At 43.4% G+C, this 15,097-nt stretch overlaps 1 protein-coding gene across 21 annotated transcripts in view; it reads right to left on the bottom strand.

Moving 5' to 3' along the window:
- The window catches only part of TRPM3 (transient receptor potential cation channel subfamily M member 3), an 846,268-nt gene that overhangs the window by 95,084 nt on the left and 736,087 nt on the right, over positions 1-15,097 (bottom strand). For 20 of the 21 annotated variants that reach the window (XR_012072024.1, XR_012072026.1, XR_012072025.1 and 17 more), the window contains 3 exons: positions 12,031-12,171; positions 5,482-5,610; positions 636-887 (listed from right to left, as the gene is read on the bottom strand). Coding sequence is in view for 4 of the 21 variants with exons in the window: in XM_031677181.2 (XP_031533041.1) it covers positions 636-887; positions 5,482-5,610; positions 12,031-12,171 (522 nt within the window). In the remaining 17 variants the exon portion in view is untranslated. The remainder of the gene's footprint in view (positions 1-635; positions 888-5,481; positions 5,611-12,030; positions 12,172-15,097) is intronic. The other variant, XR_012072018.1, reaches the window with a different exon arrangement.

The raw sequence follows: 15,097 nt of genomic DNA on the forward strand, positions 1-15,097 counted from the left end.
ATTTTAACAGACATCAATTCCCTGTAATGTAATGAAACACAGGATATATTGACAGAACTTAATGTTCAACTCAAACTCAGTCTAACACAACTCAACTCAAATAGATAAACTATGCTTTTTCCCCTTTGTGTGGGGAGAGACATTGTAGAATTTCATTAAGACAAAAAGAATCTGTTAAAAATTTAGAGTGTAGATCAATACCATCTGCAATATCCAGCTACAATGTAACTTCCATATGAAGCCTTCCCTGACCAACCTCTTCTCTATGCTCTGTTGTATTTTATACACATCTCTGTTACAGCATTCTCACACTGAATGGTAATTCTCTCTTTCTCTCATCATCTATCTCACTGAATGAGTGTCTTTATATACTCAACGCCTACTTGGGTGCCTGGTACAAAATAGATGATGTTTATATATATTTGTCTAAGTGAATGAGTGAGTGATGGTTAATTCTCTAGGTATGTATATAGATGTAGTCAAACTTCCGAACACTCAAAAGGTATTAAAAAGGAAAACACCCCCAGAGCCATTTCAGACACTGACAGCAGGTCAAAGTACATTATTTCTCTCTTTCTATGATAACCATTCCTTCTCTGAGAACTTGTAACATGGAATCAGAGGACCCTGCTTACCATTTTTCCAATCATCATTACATATGGGCCCAAATACTTGTTCACGCCGAAGATGTCTAACAGACGAATGTACCAATAAATGATATTCACACAGTAGATGACTCTCCCATCACTCCTGAAGGGCTGGTCTTGGAGACGAAGGATCATTCCAACAGAGAACAGAAGGATGGCTATGAGGTCTGTGACATTCCAGTACTCCTGAAGCCACACCTTCACTTTTTGTAGCAACTTCCCTGGCTCTGACATCAGAATCTAAAAGGCAGGGAAGAGAGTGGGGTTAGGCCTGATTTCTGTCTATACTTTCAGCCCGGTTGGCAAGTGCGTGATCTGTTAGCTGACATCAGTAGCTTGTTTTGTCTCCCTGTATCTACTCAGGACTCTGATGGCCTAAGCTTAACTCAGTGTATGTAAGCAGTAAGTTTAATAGTTTAGGTTGCCTTACAATTCCAAGACACACATTAGGGTTTTGCTATAAAATTATTGATTCCTAATACCCTGCAAATCTCCGAAATTCTCCATCTCTGAAAACGGTATCACCACATTGAGTTACTCAGGTCACTAACTTAGGAGAACGCCTTTAATCCTCTTTCACACACATATCCTCTGCATCAACATGTCGGATCACCTTTATTTCTAAATACAACCTAATCCAACCACTTCTCACCACCTCCACTGTTGCCACTCTATCCTAAGCCCTATCACATCCACCAGAAGATTGCCACAGCCTCGAACTGGTATCCCCGCCACCTTGTTGCCCACTCAGCTGTAATGTATTTGCTGAGAAGACAGAAAGATCTTTCAAAGCCTAAGCCATGATCAGGTGGGTATTACACAGTTGCATGGCTAGGTAAAAACTCATTAAGCTGTTCCCTTATGAGCTGTTCATTTTCTTACAGGTGAATTATACCTCAACTTAAAAAAGAGACGAGAGCTACGTGAACAACTGCAAAAACTAAAGCAAATTATGGTAATTGAATACTTAAGCCTTCTGATGGCTTCCATGACAAATACAGAAAGATTCAAACTCCTTACGGTGGCCTCATTTCACATCCCACTGTATTCTCCCCATTCTCCACCCTGAGGCTGTGGTGGTCTGCTCTTAAGCATAACAAATCCATTCTATACTCAGAACACTTGCACTTGTTCCTTCTGTTGGGCATTATCTTCTCCCAGATTTTTACATGCCTGGCTCCTTCTCACCCTCAAGGTCTCCACTCAAATTTCCCCTTCTGAGGAGGAACTTCCTTGACCACCCTTCCTCAGGGGTCTCCACATCCCCAAGTCATTTTCTAATATATTATCCTATTTTTTGAAGATTTCATCACTATGTGGAAATCTTCTGTGTGCATGTACATGGGTGTGTAGCTGTGTGCCTGTCTAGCCAGCCAGCTATCGCCTATCCACACACTCCTCTCAACAACCATCCCTCTCTCTGGTCATCTAGGTCATCTATCATCTCTCTCCCCTACACTGTGAACTTGGAGGACAGACCCTTTGGTCCCCAGGGCCTGCTACACAACAGACCCTCAATAAATATTTGTTGACTGACTGACTTGCAGACACCTCCTAGCAATTCTCCACTCTTGGATATCTTAACTGTGGGGAGGTACTCTGACTTATTTTAAATCTAGATGGGCCTTTTGCTAGCCCACACTCTATGAAACACAGTCAGATAGTAGGAGTTGCATCCCATCTTGCCCAGGATGTGAGGAGCCTCGTGAGGTTATGTAGCAGGTCTACCTTCATGAATCATTTGTATTTACCTCTGAGATCTCCACCTCTTCAAGCCATTACCCACCCCTTTCCCAACTCAGGATCTCAAAGGAGAGGAGAGCACAGCCTGGGGACAGGTCTAATCTGTAGCTAATTATTGGAATTCTCACGATCTCCTTAATGGCTTGCCTTGGCCTGAAATACTAAGGAAGGGAGGTCTTATTAGTAAGTCAGGACTAGGGCTTGGAAGGCTGAGCAAGACAACCAAGAGCCACCTGGCAGCCTCATTCTTTGAAGTGCCTCATTCATAAACCCTAGTCCTGAGCATGCATCGGGATAATCTGGATGGCTGGTGAAAACACATCAGATACTTTGGTAGCCCCCATCCTAGAGTTTTTGCTTCAGTATGCCTGAATGGGGCTTGTGGATTACATTTCCAACATGCTCCCAGGTCACGCCAGTGACCACAGTTTGGGAGCCCCCCGCCCTCCCGATGACGAATTCCTGCAGCAGCTGCCATGCTGACAGCTTCTCAGCCAGGCTCCACCTGAACTAGGCAAACCTTTGTGTGTGCACGTGCTGGGTGGTGGGGAATGCCTTGGCATTCATTCCTCTAACCTTTGGCCCACACTTTCCTAAGGTTTATAGTATAACTTTTTAAACTAGTGAACGTAATCTTGTGAAATCTCAACATAAAAAGAGATAAAAGCAGAGTGTCTGGGGTGAAGCAGGAGTGAAATAGGCACCTTCCCTTCTCCAGCCAGCTCTTAGGCGCCTCTCTTAGGAACTCGAGTTCTGAGAAGCAGCCCAGTTTGCAACCACTGGGGGAGTGGAAAAAGTGGTGGGCCTTGAGCCGGGTCAGTCCGATTTAAGATCTGGCTCTCCTTTCTTGCTGTGGGATGCAGAAAAATTGCTCAGTCCTGGAGTCGTAGTTCCCATACCTGTAAAGTGAGGATGTCCTCACAGCTGTGCCATTTATCCCATGGAGTTGCCGGGGGGAGGGGGCAGGCCCCAAATGACAGAACGTCTACAGGGCATCGTGAAAACAGTTACACGCAATTAAGGGATTACCGGGGCTTGTCTTGGTGACTATGCACAGAAATATGTGGTGCTGGGAAGGGGAGGGCAGAATGGGAAACCACAAAGCCCTCCTTGTATGTCCCTGGGAGGGCTTGGAAGCCTACAGACTTTTCCACATTTCCAGGATCTTGCATCTGAGGTCTCGAGGGCCTGCGTGCTGACTGTGAGGAGGCATGAGGTGGGACCTGTGGGGTCCTCACCCGCTTGGCAGTTGAGCATTTGTGTCAGGGGTTCAGGGACATGGGGTGAGGGGACAACTGGGCCACAGAGGAAAAGCTCAGATACTCTGGTGGTCAGTGCCTCCCGCCCCACAGCTTCCTACAGTACAGGGACTCTTCGCTGACCCCCTCCTGACCCCAGGCTCCCGAGGCCTGCCCTCTCCGCTATTACATGCCGCCTCAGGAGAAATAGATATCCAGGCCTTGAGATTCCTGGCAGCTCGCCTGCTTGGCAGCCTCTTCTAGAACAGTCCGTGGAGTACAGACTGCTCCCTGTCTTCTTCCAGTGTAGTCCCTGGAGAGATTCCAGTCTCCCCGCTCAAGTCTTTCCCTTTTCTGCTTATCATGGGGAAGGAATATGCATCTGGGCTTTAAATCACAAAGCCAGGGAGCTGGCACTTCACAGCAACAGAGCCCTCAGCAGTAGTGGCCTCAGTTCTCAGAAAGCTATACAAAGACCAAAGTGAATTTATTACTGTTTTTCAGTTTACAGATGGAAAGGCACAACACTGTTCAGGAAGTGGAAGGCACTATGAATGGGAAAAATCTAAGTGTAGATGACTAGCTGGAAGGAGGCAAAGGTATCCGTTAAAAAAAAAAAATTCAGTCCCTTATAAACTGGGACTAGCGTACCCACCTCCATACTCTCAGGATGGGGGCATGGTGATTAGAATTTAAATATTCCCCAAAGCAGTTTAAAAACTCAAGAGAAGGGATCTAAATATTTATACATGTTTGTCTTTTAAAAAAATGATCCCAGTTCAATGACATTTTTTTTCTCTGGAGAACATTCTAGAGCTAAGCCCTAAGACAGGAAGACCCTTTTAACCTGTTTTAGTAACGAAGGCAAGGGTGGGCTTGTGGGTTTGTAGGAATCCTTTTTTCCTATGAGCTCAATGTTTTCCCAGTCCCTCTAGTACAGCAAGCAGGGTAGTCCCAGAGCTCATGAGAATGTAGTGGACTTGACAGGGAGTAACTCTTACAGAAAAGGCCTCTCCTGCTGACTGTAGTTCCAGGGGGGAAATGCAGAGGAATGTCACAGGCACAAGCCTGCCTCCCCTATGGGTTTGGGACTGGGATTTGGGAGCGTGTTGGGCAGGGTTGCAGAGCCCTCTGGTGGATTATTGCTTGACTACATTCATCCTAAGGGCTCTGAATCTGATGGCCCCTGAGGCCAGCTTTGACTTAAAGTCAGTCACAGGAGGGTGGCGTTTTGATGGCTCCTTTTCTGCGAGGGGGTTGGAGGGAAAAGAGAAGGCCCTACCCTGTCAACCTGAAGGACAAGAAATACGCTCAATTTGCCTAGCGCTGGTGGCGAGACTGGTATCCAGCAGGTACATAATAAATACTGAGAAGGAATAAATTAATGAATGAAAACATAGCCCCTCTTAGAGCTGCTGAAACACATCTGCAGAATCATAGTTATTGGTAGACTGTGTCCAAAGAGACCCAGAGTAAGGAACTGCAAAGGGAGTTAAAAACGGACAATTTGAAAATTTTAAAAAGATTAAAAAATAATTAAAAGTCCTGTTTATTAGGACGAGGAAAGATGGGTGTAAACAGCCTTGAAGACAACTGGAGGGTTTCTTGGGGCAAGAGCTGTGCTAGCAGAAAACAGACTAGATCCCAAGCATATGTGGAGTGACAACCCTATAAACACCCTGAAGCCTCCTAGGTTTGTCAGCAGCCGTCAAAGCCAAGTTCTTTATTTCTGCAGCAGCATTAGAGACAGCTTCTGGCTTAATTTGGATCCTGAGCGTTCCCCTCTCCCCTCCCTCCACAGATGCAACTAACCACTGTCTCTCTCCTCTGTTCTCTTTTGTGAAAGCAGTTACCTCTCTCATCTTTTCTATTCCCAGGGTGAAAATATAGGAAATGACGATCCATTCCTGGGTAGAAGGCCAGCGCTCCATCTTCACTAACACGATATAGTTGAAGAGCATCAAGTAGCCGATGTACGCCAGCTGTAAGGAAACACAATACAGTGCTCTGGCTGCGAAGACCCGGGAGCGCGGCAGGACAAAACAAGATCAGCAAGCAGGACTAGGAATTCATGACACAATGAACTTCGGAGTTCTCAATTATGAAAAGAACTTTAAAAGACTTTAATATTTGAAATAATTTGATAAACAACCTTCCTTTTAATCCTTGCGTGGGTCTCTGAGTCCCAGGACTTTGCTCGTACCTATGTGTCATCATTTTGCTTTGTGTTTATCCCATTTCTTGTGTTTTCCTGGCTAAAAAGGGAACCTCTTCTCTCAGGGTCTGCTCTTGCTCATGCATGAGCCTTGGGTCCTTGGACTAGGACAGCACAGTTGATTTCTGCCTAACGAATGCCAGGTAGATTAAATGTCTGTGAGAAGGGAAGGCAGACACATGCTACACTTGTAAATTAGTCAAACTAACATAAAAATAGCCTGGACTTTCTTGGAGCCCCACTTTAATTCTGATTTAGTGTCTTTTTTTCCTCCTATCTTAATGTGCTTGGCTTGGCAGTGCCCTGGGAGGGTTTTATGTTTTATCCCTGGACCATCTTCCAGCCCTATCCAAGCTGGGATATTCCCTTCCTGGTTTCTGTTTCTTTGAAGCAAAACCAGAGAAGACAAAGCAACTTACAGGGAAGAGTCAATCTGCAAGGCCGATTGTAGCTTGGAGTGAGGTTTAATCCTCACGAGGCAACAGCACCCGAGGCTGAACCCTGATGGAACTGGTTGAGTAGCTGGGTGCCCAGAAAAACTCAGGGTTTAGGTTTGGTGACTGTTACTGGAGGGTTCAGGTATGTATGTCTAGATGAGTAGAATGTAGGAGGGCTGGTGAGGTTCTTATGTAAGGGGCTGAGGAGCCTCTGGAGAAAAGATTCACTCTAGGGGTAATGGCATGAAGCTAACTAAAGCCTTCCTAGGCAATGCTTCAAGTTGAGTAAAGTACTTGCTGGCTTTAGGGGCCTCAGGGGCTGAATAGGAACTAAGAGTGAGTTAATTCAAATGTGTACTCTTCAGAGTTTCGGTAACAAAGAACAGGACACAGTGTAGGCAGAAGGACTGAGGCCTTGAGAATTCTTGTGATAGTGTGACTCTCCTGGAGCCAGCTTAGAAGGGAGAGAAAGATGGAGCCTGGCTGGGAGATAAAGGGGAACGAGCGGCCCTGCAGAGCTAGAGAAACGCTGCTTCTTCTGCATACGGGACCTCTTACCTCTTCTCCTTTCCATCCCCCCTTTTCTTCTGTTCTTCCCCCCCTTGCTTTTCTTCTGTTTTTTCTCCTCCCCCCTTTTCTTCTGTTTTTTCCTCCCCTCTCCCCACTTTTCTGTTTTTCTCTTCCTTTCCCTGCTTTTCTTGTTTTTTCCGCCCCACTCCTCTCTTTTTGTTTTTACCTCCCCTCTTCTTTTTTCTTCCCTTTCTCCCTTTCCATTCCTTTCTTCTTTTTAAAATAAATGAATACATACATCTTAATACATCTTCTCAGACCCTATTATGTTGACAGATTTACAGGCACAACTATATAATTTCTCATCTCTTGAAGGGTGGGCGTATGTCAGAGCTCAGTGAGATAACGTATGAAAGTGAGAGGGCAGCTATGAAGGTGCTGGAGGGTCAGCAGCACCCTCCATCTAAGGGATTCCCGCTTGTCAAGGCACCGTCTTTTATTACTGTGTCTTAGTTCCTCCCTCTCCTCCTTTAGCATCATTAGCACGTTATGAAAACCTCACCTGACAAGAGTCTACTCAAACTGAAATCGTGTAGGGTGGTGTTTAAAATGCAATTTGTTTCATATGGTTCCTATTTACCATTAGACACTTGCATCCACTCTCTAGGCCCTGTGAGTACTGTATTTTACAAAACACAAGGAAAGGACTTCAATGTTTAAATGCTAAAATACACCCTCAGTCTCCTTCTGACCTAAAATCCTTCTCTCTTTCTTTCTGGTTGCTTCCTTCTCTTTGTTGGATCAAATTTCGTTGCCTCTGGGGAAATGAATCTTGTTAACTGCGCAGGTTTTATCTTTTTACCCAATTCATTGCAAAACATTCCAAAGCACTATCTCCTCTTGTCATTTGTAGGCCCAGAGACACACACACACAATTCTTCCAGAACCTCTGCATTTTAGTAGTGAAATAATGCCTTCAATCTGCCTCAGTCCTCTGAACAGGTCTAGTGTGCTTGTTTGGCAGAAGGATTAGTGTTTGGTGGGAGGAACGCAGATGGAAAGCCAGTGAAACCTGGATTTAAATTCTGACTCAAGTACTTCCACGCTGTATCGTTTTGCATAAATCACTTCACCTGCCTGGGCTCCTGTGAAATGGAGACGATTGTTACTCACCCTGTAGAGCTTTTGGAAGTGGGAGGGGAATACACCTCTATCTCCTGACAGTACAGAGGCCCAGTGAATGGTGGCTGACATGATTTACACCTCTTTTTTCAAGGAATTTCTGTTCCTCTTGTCTCCTCTTACCTCAGTCTTTCCTTCCTCTTTACCTCCTGTTAACTATTTCTGCCTCTTTTTTAAAATTCTTTTTTCAAATTGACCTCATTGGTTATTCCTCCATGATTCCTGTCTGTTCTTTACAACACAGTTACTCTACAATGCTTTTCTTTTCATAATCAAGCTACAATATGGTATTTTGGGACAACTCTCAAAATATGGACTTCCAAAAATAAGGTTTTAAACATGTTTAAATGGCAGAATAGAGGATTGGCTGCTGCCTTGGAAGCAACCTACATGAGAACTCGCTAACATTCATGAAGCCTTGCTGCATGGCATGCTTTAATGGTGTGTGTGTATGAATATATATTCACATATACACACATATATATTCCATAAGCTTTAACAAGCTGTGTGTGGAATGCCATAGCTTTGAAAAGAAACATAATTTTATGATTTTTAAGTTAGTGGGAATCCTGTAAGAATTTGTATTTTATTTGCTTATATATTCTTTTTATAAATTTGCCATTAACTAAGATGCATGACTCCTAAAACATGAAACGCAAGCACCAAAGCCTGTTGAAGCTGCCTGGGGACTCCTGGTGGGCTCGGCCGTTCCTAACTTCTTCCCAGGCCTTTTCCTACTGCCACCAGAGAGTGGAGGGGCCCTGGTGTTACTAGAGAAAGGAGTCTGTTCCTGCTGGAGAAGCCCAGAGCACACCCTGTGTCCTCTGACCTGGCACAACTTTGCACCCTGAATTGGCATCCTCTCTAGCTAGGCACCTGAAACAGCCTCTCATCACAAACCAGCCTGGGAGCCAGTTGGATTCCTGCCTCCTTTCTTCTTGGAAGAGAAGAGGCTCCAACCTGCTCCTCTGGAAACTTGCTAGGATACAGAAGTAAGGTTTTTTGGAAATGAGGTGTGATCTACCTTTCAGAACCTTGGGAGTGTAGAAGGGGATACTTTCGGAAATTAGAGTGGAAAATACTCTTACAGAACAAAGCACAGCCAAAAGCAAATGGGACCTTTGATATAAAGCTGAATTTTATTTAAGCATTTCTGGGTATCTCTATTTACTTTTTTGAGGCCTGGGCCTGGTCAATATATATGGATTTCTGAAAATCATTGTAGAAACACAATTGGACATGACTGGAGCATCCACTCTGATGGGTTTGCCAAGGATAACTCAGTCAGCCACACAGAAGGGAGCTGGACAGACTGGCTCCACTTCTCAGAGAGGCAGCCTCACAACCTGCAGGATATGATACAGGGAAGCACTGTGTTCTGAACTTCCCGGACCACGAGACTCATCTGGGAAGCTGGTTAAACACACAGCCTCTCGGGCTCCTCCCTGGAGATTTCATTTAGTGGGTCTGTGCTAGGGCCAGGAATTTGCATTTCTAACAAATCCCTTATCATCATGGAAGTTTTGGAAATACTGGGCTGAAAACTCAGCCCTTTGCCTAGGGCAGTGGTTCTCATCTCTGGCTACTCATTTCAGCCACTTGGGAGCTCTGAAGTATCCTGATGCCTGTACTGTGCCCCAGACCAATGATGTCAGAATCTCTAGGAACAGAATTCAGGTATTTTCTTTAATAGATTACACAGAACTTAGGTGTTGTGTGTGTGTGTTTTTTTTAAAGCACTCCGGGTGATTCCAATGTGTAGCTAAGGCTGAGAACCACTGGCCAAGGCATTCGTGATTTTAAAACATTCTTGGCTAATAAACTGCCTCGGCTAAATAAATGGGGACTAGAGGAATCATGGAAATAAAATTAATACTGAACACAGATAAAGAAAAAAAGAGATGCGTTGGAAGGATAAGAGAAGTGAGTACTCTATTTGTAAAGGTGATAGATAATTCTTGATACTACTACTTCTACTACTACTACTACTACTGGTTTCTTTTATGCTCTAGATCAGGAGTCTGTAAACGTTTTCTCTTAAGGACCGGACAGTTTTTAAGGCTTTGTGGTCCAGGTGGTTTTTATCACAAGTAATTAACTCAACAGTTGTAGCACAAAAACAGCCAGATTATAGGTAAATGAATGAGTCTGGCTTGTTCCAATAAAACTTTATTGATGCACACTGAAATGTGAATTTCATATAATTTTCCTGTGTCACAAATTAATCTCCCTTAAATTTCTTTTCAACTCTTAAAGCTCACAGGCCACAGTAATGGGCAGTGGGCAGACTTTGCCCAGGAGCTGTGGTTTGCCTACCTCTGTCCTAGGCAGAGGCAATTAAGGCAGTCTATTATAAGAGAAAGGACAGAGCTGGGTGTAAAACGTTATCTTGATAGAAATGCTAGCTTAGAAAATGTATATATAAAGCGTGTAGAACAGTGCCTTGAAGTAGGTGTTCAAAAAGTGAAATTTTATTATTGCTGAGTAGGGGATGAATAAAACACTGACTATTGCTCTGCAATGGGACCAGCTTAGGAATAACAAGAGTTTCATTTACATTGAGCTTGTATGTTCCAGGCACTGTTTTAAGTTCCTTACATATTTTAACACATTTAATCTCTACCCAGCCTTATAAAGTAGGTACTATTATTATCCCCATCTTAAGAAAACTGGAAACAGAGTGCTACAGTAACTTGCTTGAGGTCGCATAACAATAAAGATGCCCAGAAAGGATTTCTACTTAGGCTACCTGACTCCACAAAGTCTGTGCTTGCCACCACTCAGTTGTTATCAGCAAGGTAAATAAATGTACATCTGCACACAATATACACATAGAAATGATATTTGCATGTCTTAGTTATCTTTTGGGGGGAGAAATTTTTCTTTTTTAATTTTAATAAATTAAAATTTTTCCTTCACTAAAAAAAATCTTACTTGAACTTTGATAATTTCCCATCCTCTTTCAAGACAATACTTGAAAGCAGTGGTTTTCAACTTGTGGCAGTTTGACCCCACAAGGCAACATCTGGCAACGTCTGGAGACATTTCGGTTATCACACTTGGGGGTTGGAGACTGCTACTGGCATCTAGTAGACAGAGGCCAGGGATGCTGCTAAGCATTCTACAAGGCACAGGACTGCCCCCCTCAGAAAAACTACTCTACTCCAAATGTCAGCAGTGCTGAGGCTGGAAAAGCCTCGCTTAGAGCCAGCGTTGAGTGTTAGCCTACAGGACCTCATCTGGTCATTTGCATCATCTCAGCTTCAGACTCGGATTATCCTGTTGCTGACTTAAGTGACTGGTGTGTAGCTGGTTGTGACAAAGGTCAAAAGCACAGATGCACTGTCTTTCATCTGGCACAGCTCCACTGTAGCTGGAGAGCAGTAGAGATGACCTGGGTCAAAGCTCACCCAAAGTTTAAAATATCATGAAAAATAGATGCAGAAAACCAACCTTTGAGCCATTTCTACCAAATCAGGAGGCTATTTCAGGGATAATCCTTCATCTTGTGGGCAGAAAATATTTGCAGGGTGTGCTTACTGAACAATATTTGCTGTGATTGTAGGTTGCTTTGCGTGGTTTCTGCTGCTTTGGTTTGCATGTTTAACTGTGTCAGAGCAAGAGAGGTGGTTTGATGACACCACCAGATTGGGAGTAATTACACACTTCTGCTACCCATCTTTATGGGGCTTCTCCTAACACTCTGTTCAGCCCTTGCCCACCAAATGTTCCCCCAGACCCAGGCCTGGCATCTAAAATGGGAAACTCTGATCCAGCACTCATCCATCCAGAACAGGGAAGCGTTCTGTCTAGGACCTCTGTTTCCCTTCTAGACTAGACTCATACTCATCTCACCTCTATTTCTGTTAGTTCTCACTTTTATCATTGTCTTTGTTTTCTGCAAGGAGGAGAAATGTAGAAGCTGTGGAAGTTGCCTCACAAACTACAAATCTTGCAAAGTAGTCTTTATATTATGAGGAAACCACCCAGGTGCATGAGAAACCGACGTTAGCTCTTTGTGGCCATCCATTATTAAGAAGAAAAGGAAAGATGCTTACAGTGTAGAACCAGAACTTCACAATGGGTGCATTGTAGAATTCATAGATTTTTCTGCCCAGGGGGATTAACCGGTGCCTGCTCTGAACCTCCTCTTCATCCTTCTTTCTGGAGGACTCCCCGTTGCTTCGTCCCAACATTGCCTACAGTGGAAGAGAAGGGATACCATCACAGCAGGGTTCTGGAGAGCACAGAGGTCAATGTGCTCATTCTACAGATGGGGAAAGCATGTTGATAGAACCTAAAAGCTTTGTTTAGGGCCCCGAGAGATTCAAAGGTTGCACCTTCCCTAAGTGTGCATTTGCACTACACAAAGAATCTGTGTACTCTCTGCCTGGGATGAAAGGCCTTAGGGATACTTCTTGATCATGCTCTTCTCTTTCACCCTGGAACCTCTGGAGGCTGTGGTGATGGAAGATACCCAGAGTTCTGAGAGGGAGAAAGAGAATAACCTGGAAAGACCAGGAATTTGCCTTTCCTCCCAACCCCTCTCCCCCTCTGTATATTGTAAGACAGGCAGATCTGGGTTCAAATTCTTTCTCTACTCATATTAATTACTCTTAAATCAAAGGTGAATTGACCAGTAATATCTAATTTAGCCAATGGTTATGAATATTCAAGATGTTAAGTTATCTGAAGTGCCTGGAACTTAGGAACGCCTACCCAACCCTTAGGTATGTGCCTTGGTTCCCAGATTCCAAACCCTGTAAAGCCTGAATTAATGCTGGTGTTAGTCTGGTGATTCTAGTGACTCCTGGGCACACTGCCTCCTTCTAAATGGAAGAGTCGGTCAGATGAGACTAGAGAAGTCATGTCTGACCTGGTAAGGCCCTCATCTCCAAGTTGTTGGAGACTAACTTAAGAATTCAGTTATTTCCTTCTCATTCCTGACTACAGCAGCAGTGGCAGCAACAATGATTAAACATCACAAAAAAGGCAGAATTTGAGAAAAGGCAGGCTCATGCCTGCCTGGGTAGCAAATGCAGGATGGACGCCCCAAAGATGGCTGAGGATCCTAATGGTGAAGACTTCCTGGCGCTGGGTCACTCAGAAATGGGACTGAGTCCTAGCCTGGGCACTTAGAACCTGTGGCACCTTGGACAAGTCTTTTAACCTAAGACTTAGTTTCATTAACTGTAAAATAAGGGTAGTCACAGCACCTGATATAGGGTTGGTCCACAATCAGTTAGCATTTGGCACTCCCTAAGTGCTCAGTAAATGTTAGGTGGTCCTTAAAGTGAACTAAAACTTTCTCAGATACTCTTGACTGAAATGATCTAGTTGGGATCTATCACCAGAAAAAAAAACAGTGTGATATTAGGAGTCTATTACAGCATAATTTCTTGGCTTTAGTTCTTTTTATATTGTTCTAAGACAAGGTTAGTTCTACAATGTTCAGGAAATGAAATTTTTATTAAGTATAAGAACAGAGTAAAACCTTAAAACTGCTCAGAAATTGACAAGGACAAGAAAAAGTACTGGGGATATGGGTTTAAAGTTGAGAATCTAATTACCAAAATAATTTATCTTGAAGATGAGAACAGAAACAATCACTAAATAAGTCTGCTTTCAAACTGCCTTACCTAAAATATACAAATATTAGTTTTAATTCTATGTGTCATTGCCTCAAATATCCACTTCACTCAAATATGTAACAATCACAAATAATTTACCTGTAACCATAGGATTTCTGGAGAAGGTAACTTCTATTTCTTTATGGACCCTTTGGCAGGTAAAGTACCTTTAATTAATGAATAGACAAGGTTCCACACTATGGCCTACCTAAGAATTAATTTTTATCAGTGAGCTGAGTCAATCTGCACGATGGATATAGCACTCTAGACAGCAATAGGGTTCTATAAATATCGATCACTGACCTCACGAAACTCTGAAGTTACATACTTGCCTTCTATGATTTATAATCTATGTAACATTATCCTACTTCTGTTCTGCTTATTTATATGCTCAATAATACAAGACCATTTGGGTACACAACAAGAGGAGAGTAAAGGCAGCTTGGAGAGTGGCATCTTGGGGTACCCTCTAGGGATAGTGGCTTTCCCAACAGTTATAACAATGCCCTGGGTCTGGGGATGTGGTAGGACTTTACTGGGCAAAATTCAGGACATGTACCTGGCAAGGCACGTAAAACAAAAGCAAAAGCACAATCTGTTTTGCCTTTATTATTCAAAAATATTCCAAAAATGAGTGCATTTTTAAGAGGTTTGCCTTTCATGGTTTTAAGTAAAGCATTTTCGACATTTCATTAATTCTGGCCTAAGCAGCTTAAGTTGCTGATTTTGTTGATTTCTTTTCCCAGTAGTCAAACATTTCCTTTGCCTACATTTCTTAAAGCAGATTGTAACAGGGTCAAATATAAAACTGGACAATATGGATTTCAGAATCTTTGCTGGCTGGACACAGACGTCACGTCTGGGAAAGATCCTCTGAGGTGAACTAAGCTATTAAAGGCTACTAAAGTGAAACAAACTGAGGCTGGTATTCCACATAAAATTTTGGAAGGACCAAGGGAAAATGTCCCATTCCAAGAAAGGATATATTGGCTTAACACAGACGCTCAAATATCAATCCTCTGAAAGGAGTGGAGTTGTCAACAAGCTGCAATCTCCAATCCTGTCTGGGGTGAGCCGAGACCAGTGGTCCAGCAGTAACAGAATTTGTCATTAGGATCAAAGGAAGCTCTACTTTAAAAACAAGTGCCATCCAACCCTGACTTTTCCAGCCCATAAGTCCCTTCCTTCCTTTCCTCCTCCCTTCTGTATCAGCCAGTGCAGAATCAGCTCAGGCAGAAATGATGTGGTGTCTTCTACTTGGGTTCTCAGTAGAAATGGCAGGGTCTAGTCTCTGGGAAGCAGATTTTGCTTTCAATCCACAGATGTATATTTTATGGTGGCTTCTTGAAGGATCAGATCCTCAAAACTCTGGACTGAGCAGGAGTGGGAGCTGCTTCTTTTCTTTTCTTCCTTGAGACCCAACCAGAAAGAATACTGCTTATCTTCTGGCTACTTTCTTAGGATCCTTCTTTGAGCATCCCTGGGATGTTCGCCA

This window comes from Vicugna pacos, chromosome 4 (assembly GCF_048564905.1).
Source record: "Vicugna pacos chromosome 4, VicPac4, whole genome shotgun sequence".
NCBI classification, from domain to species: domain Eukaryota; kingdom Metazoa; phylum Chordata; class Mammalia; order Artiodactyla; family Camelidae; genus Vicugna; species Vicugna pacos.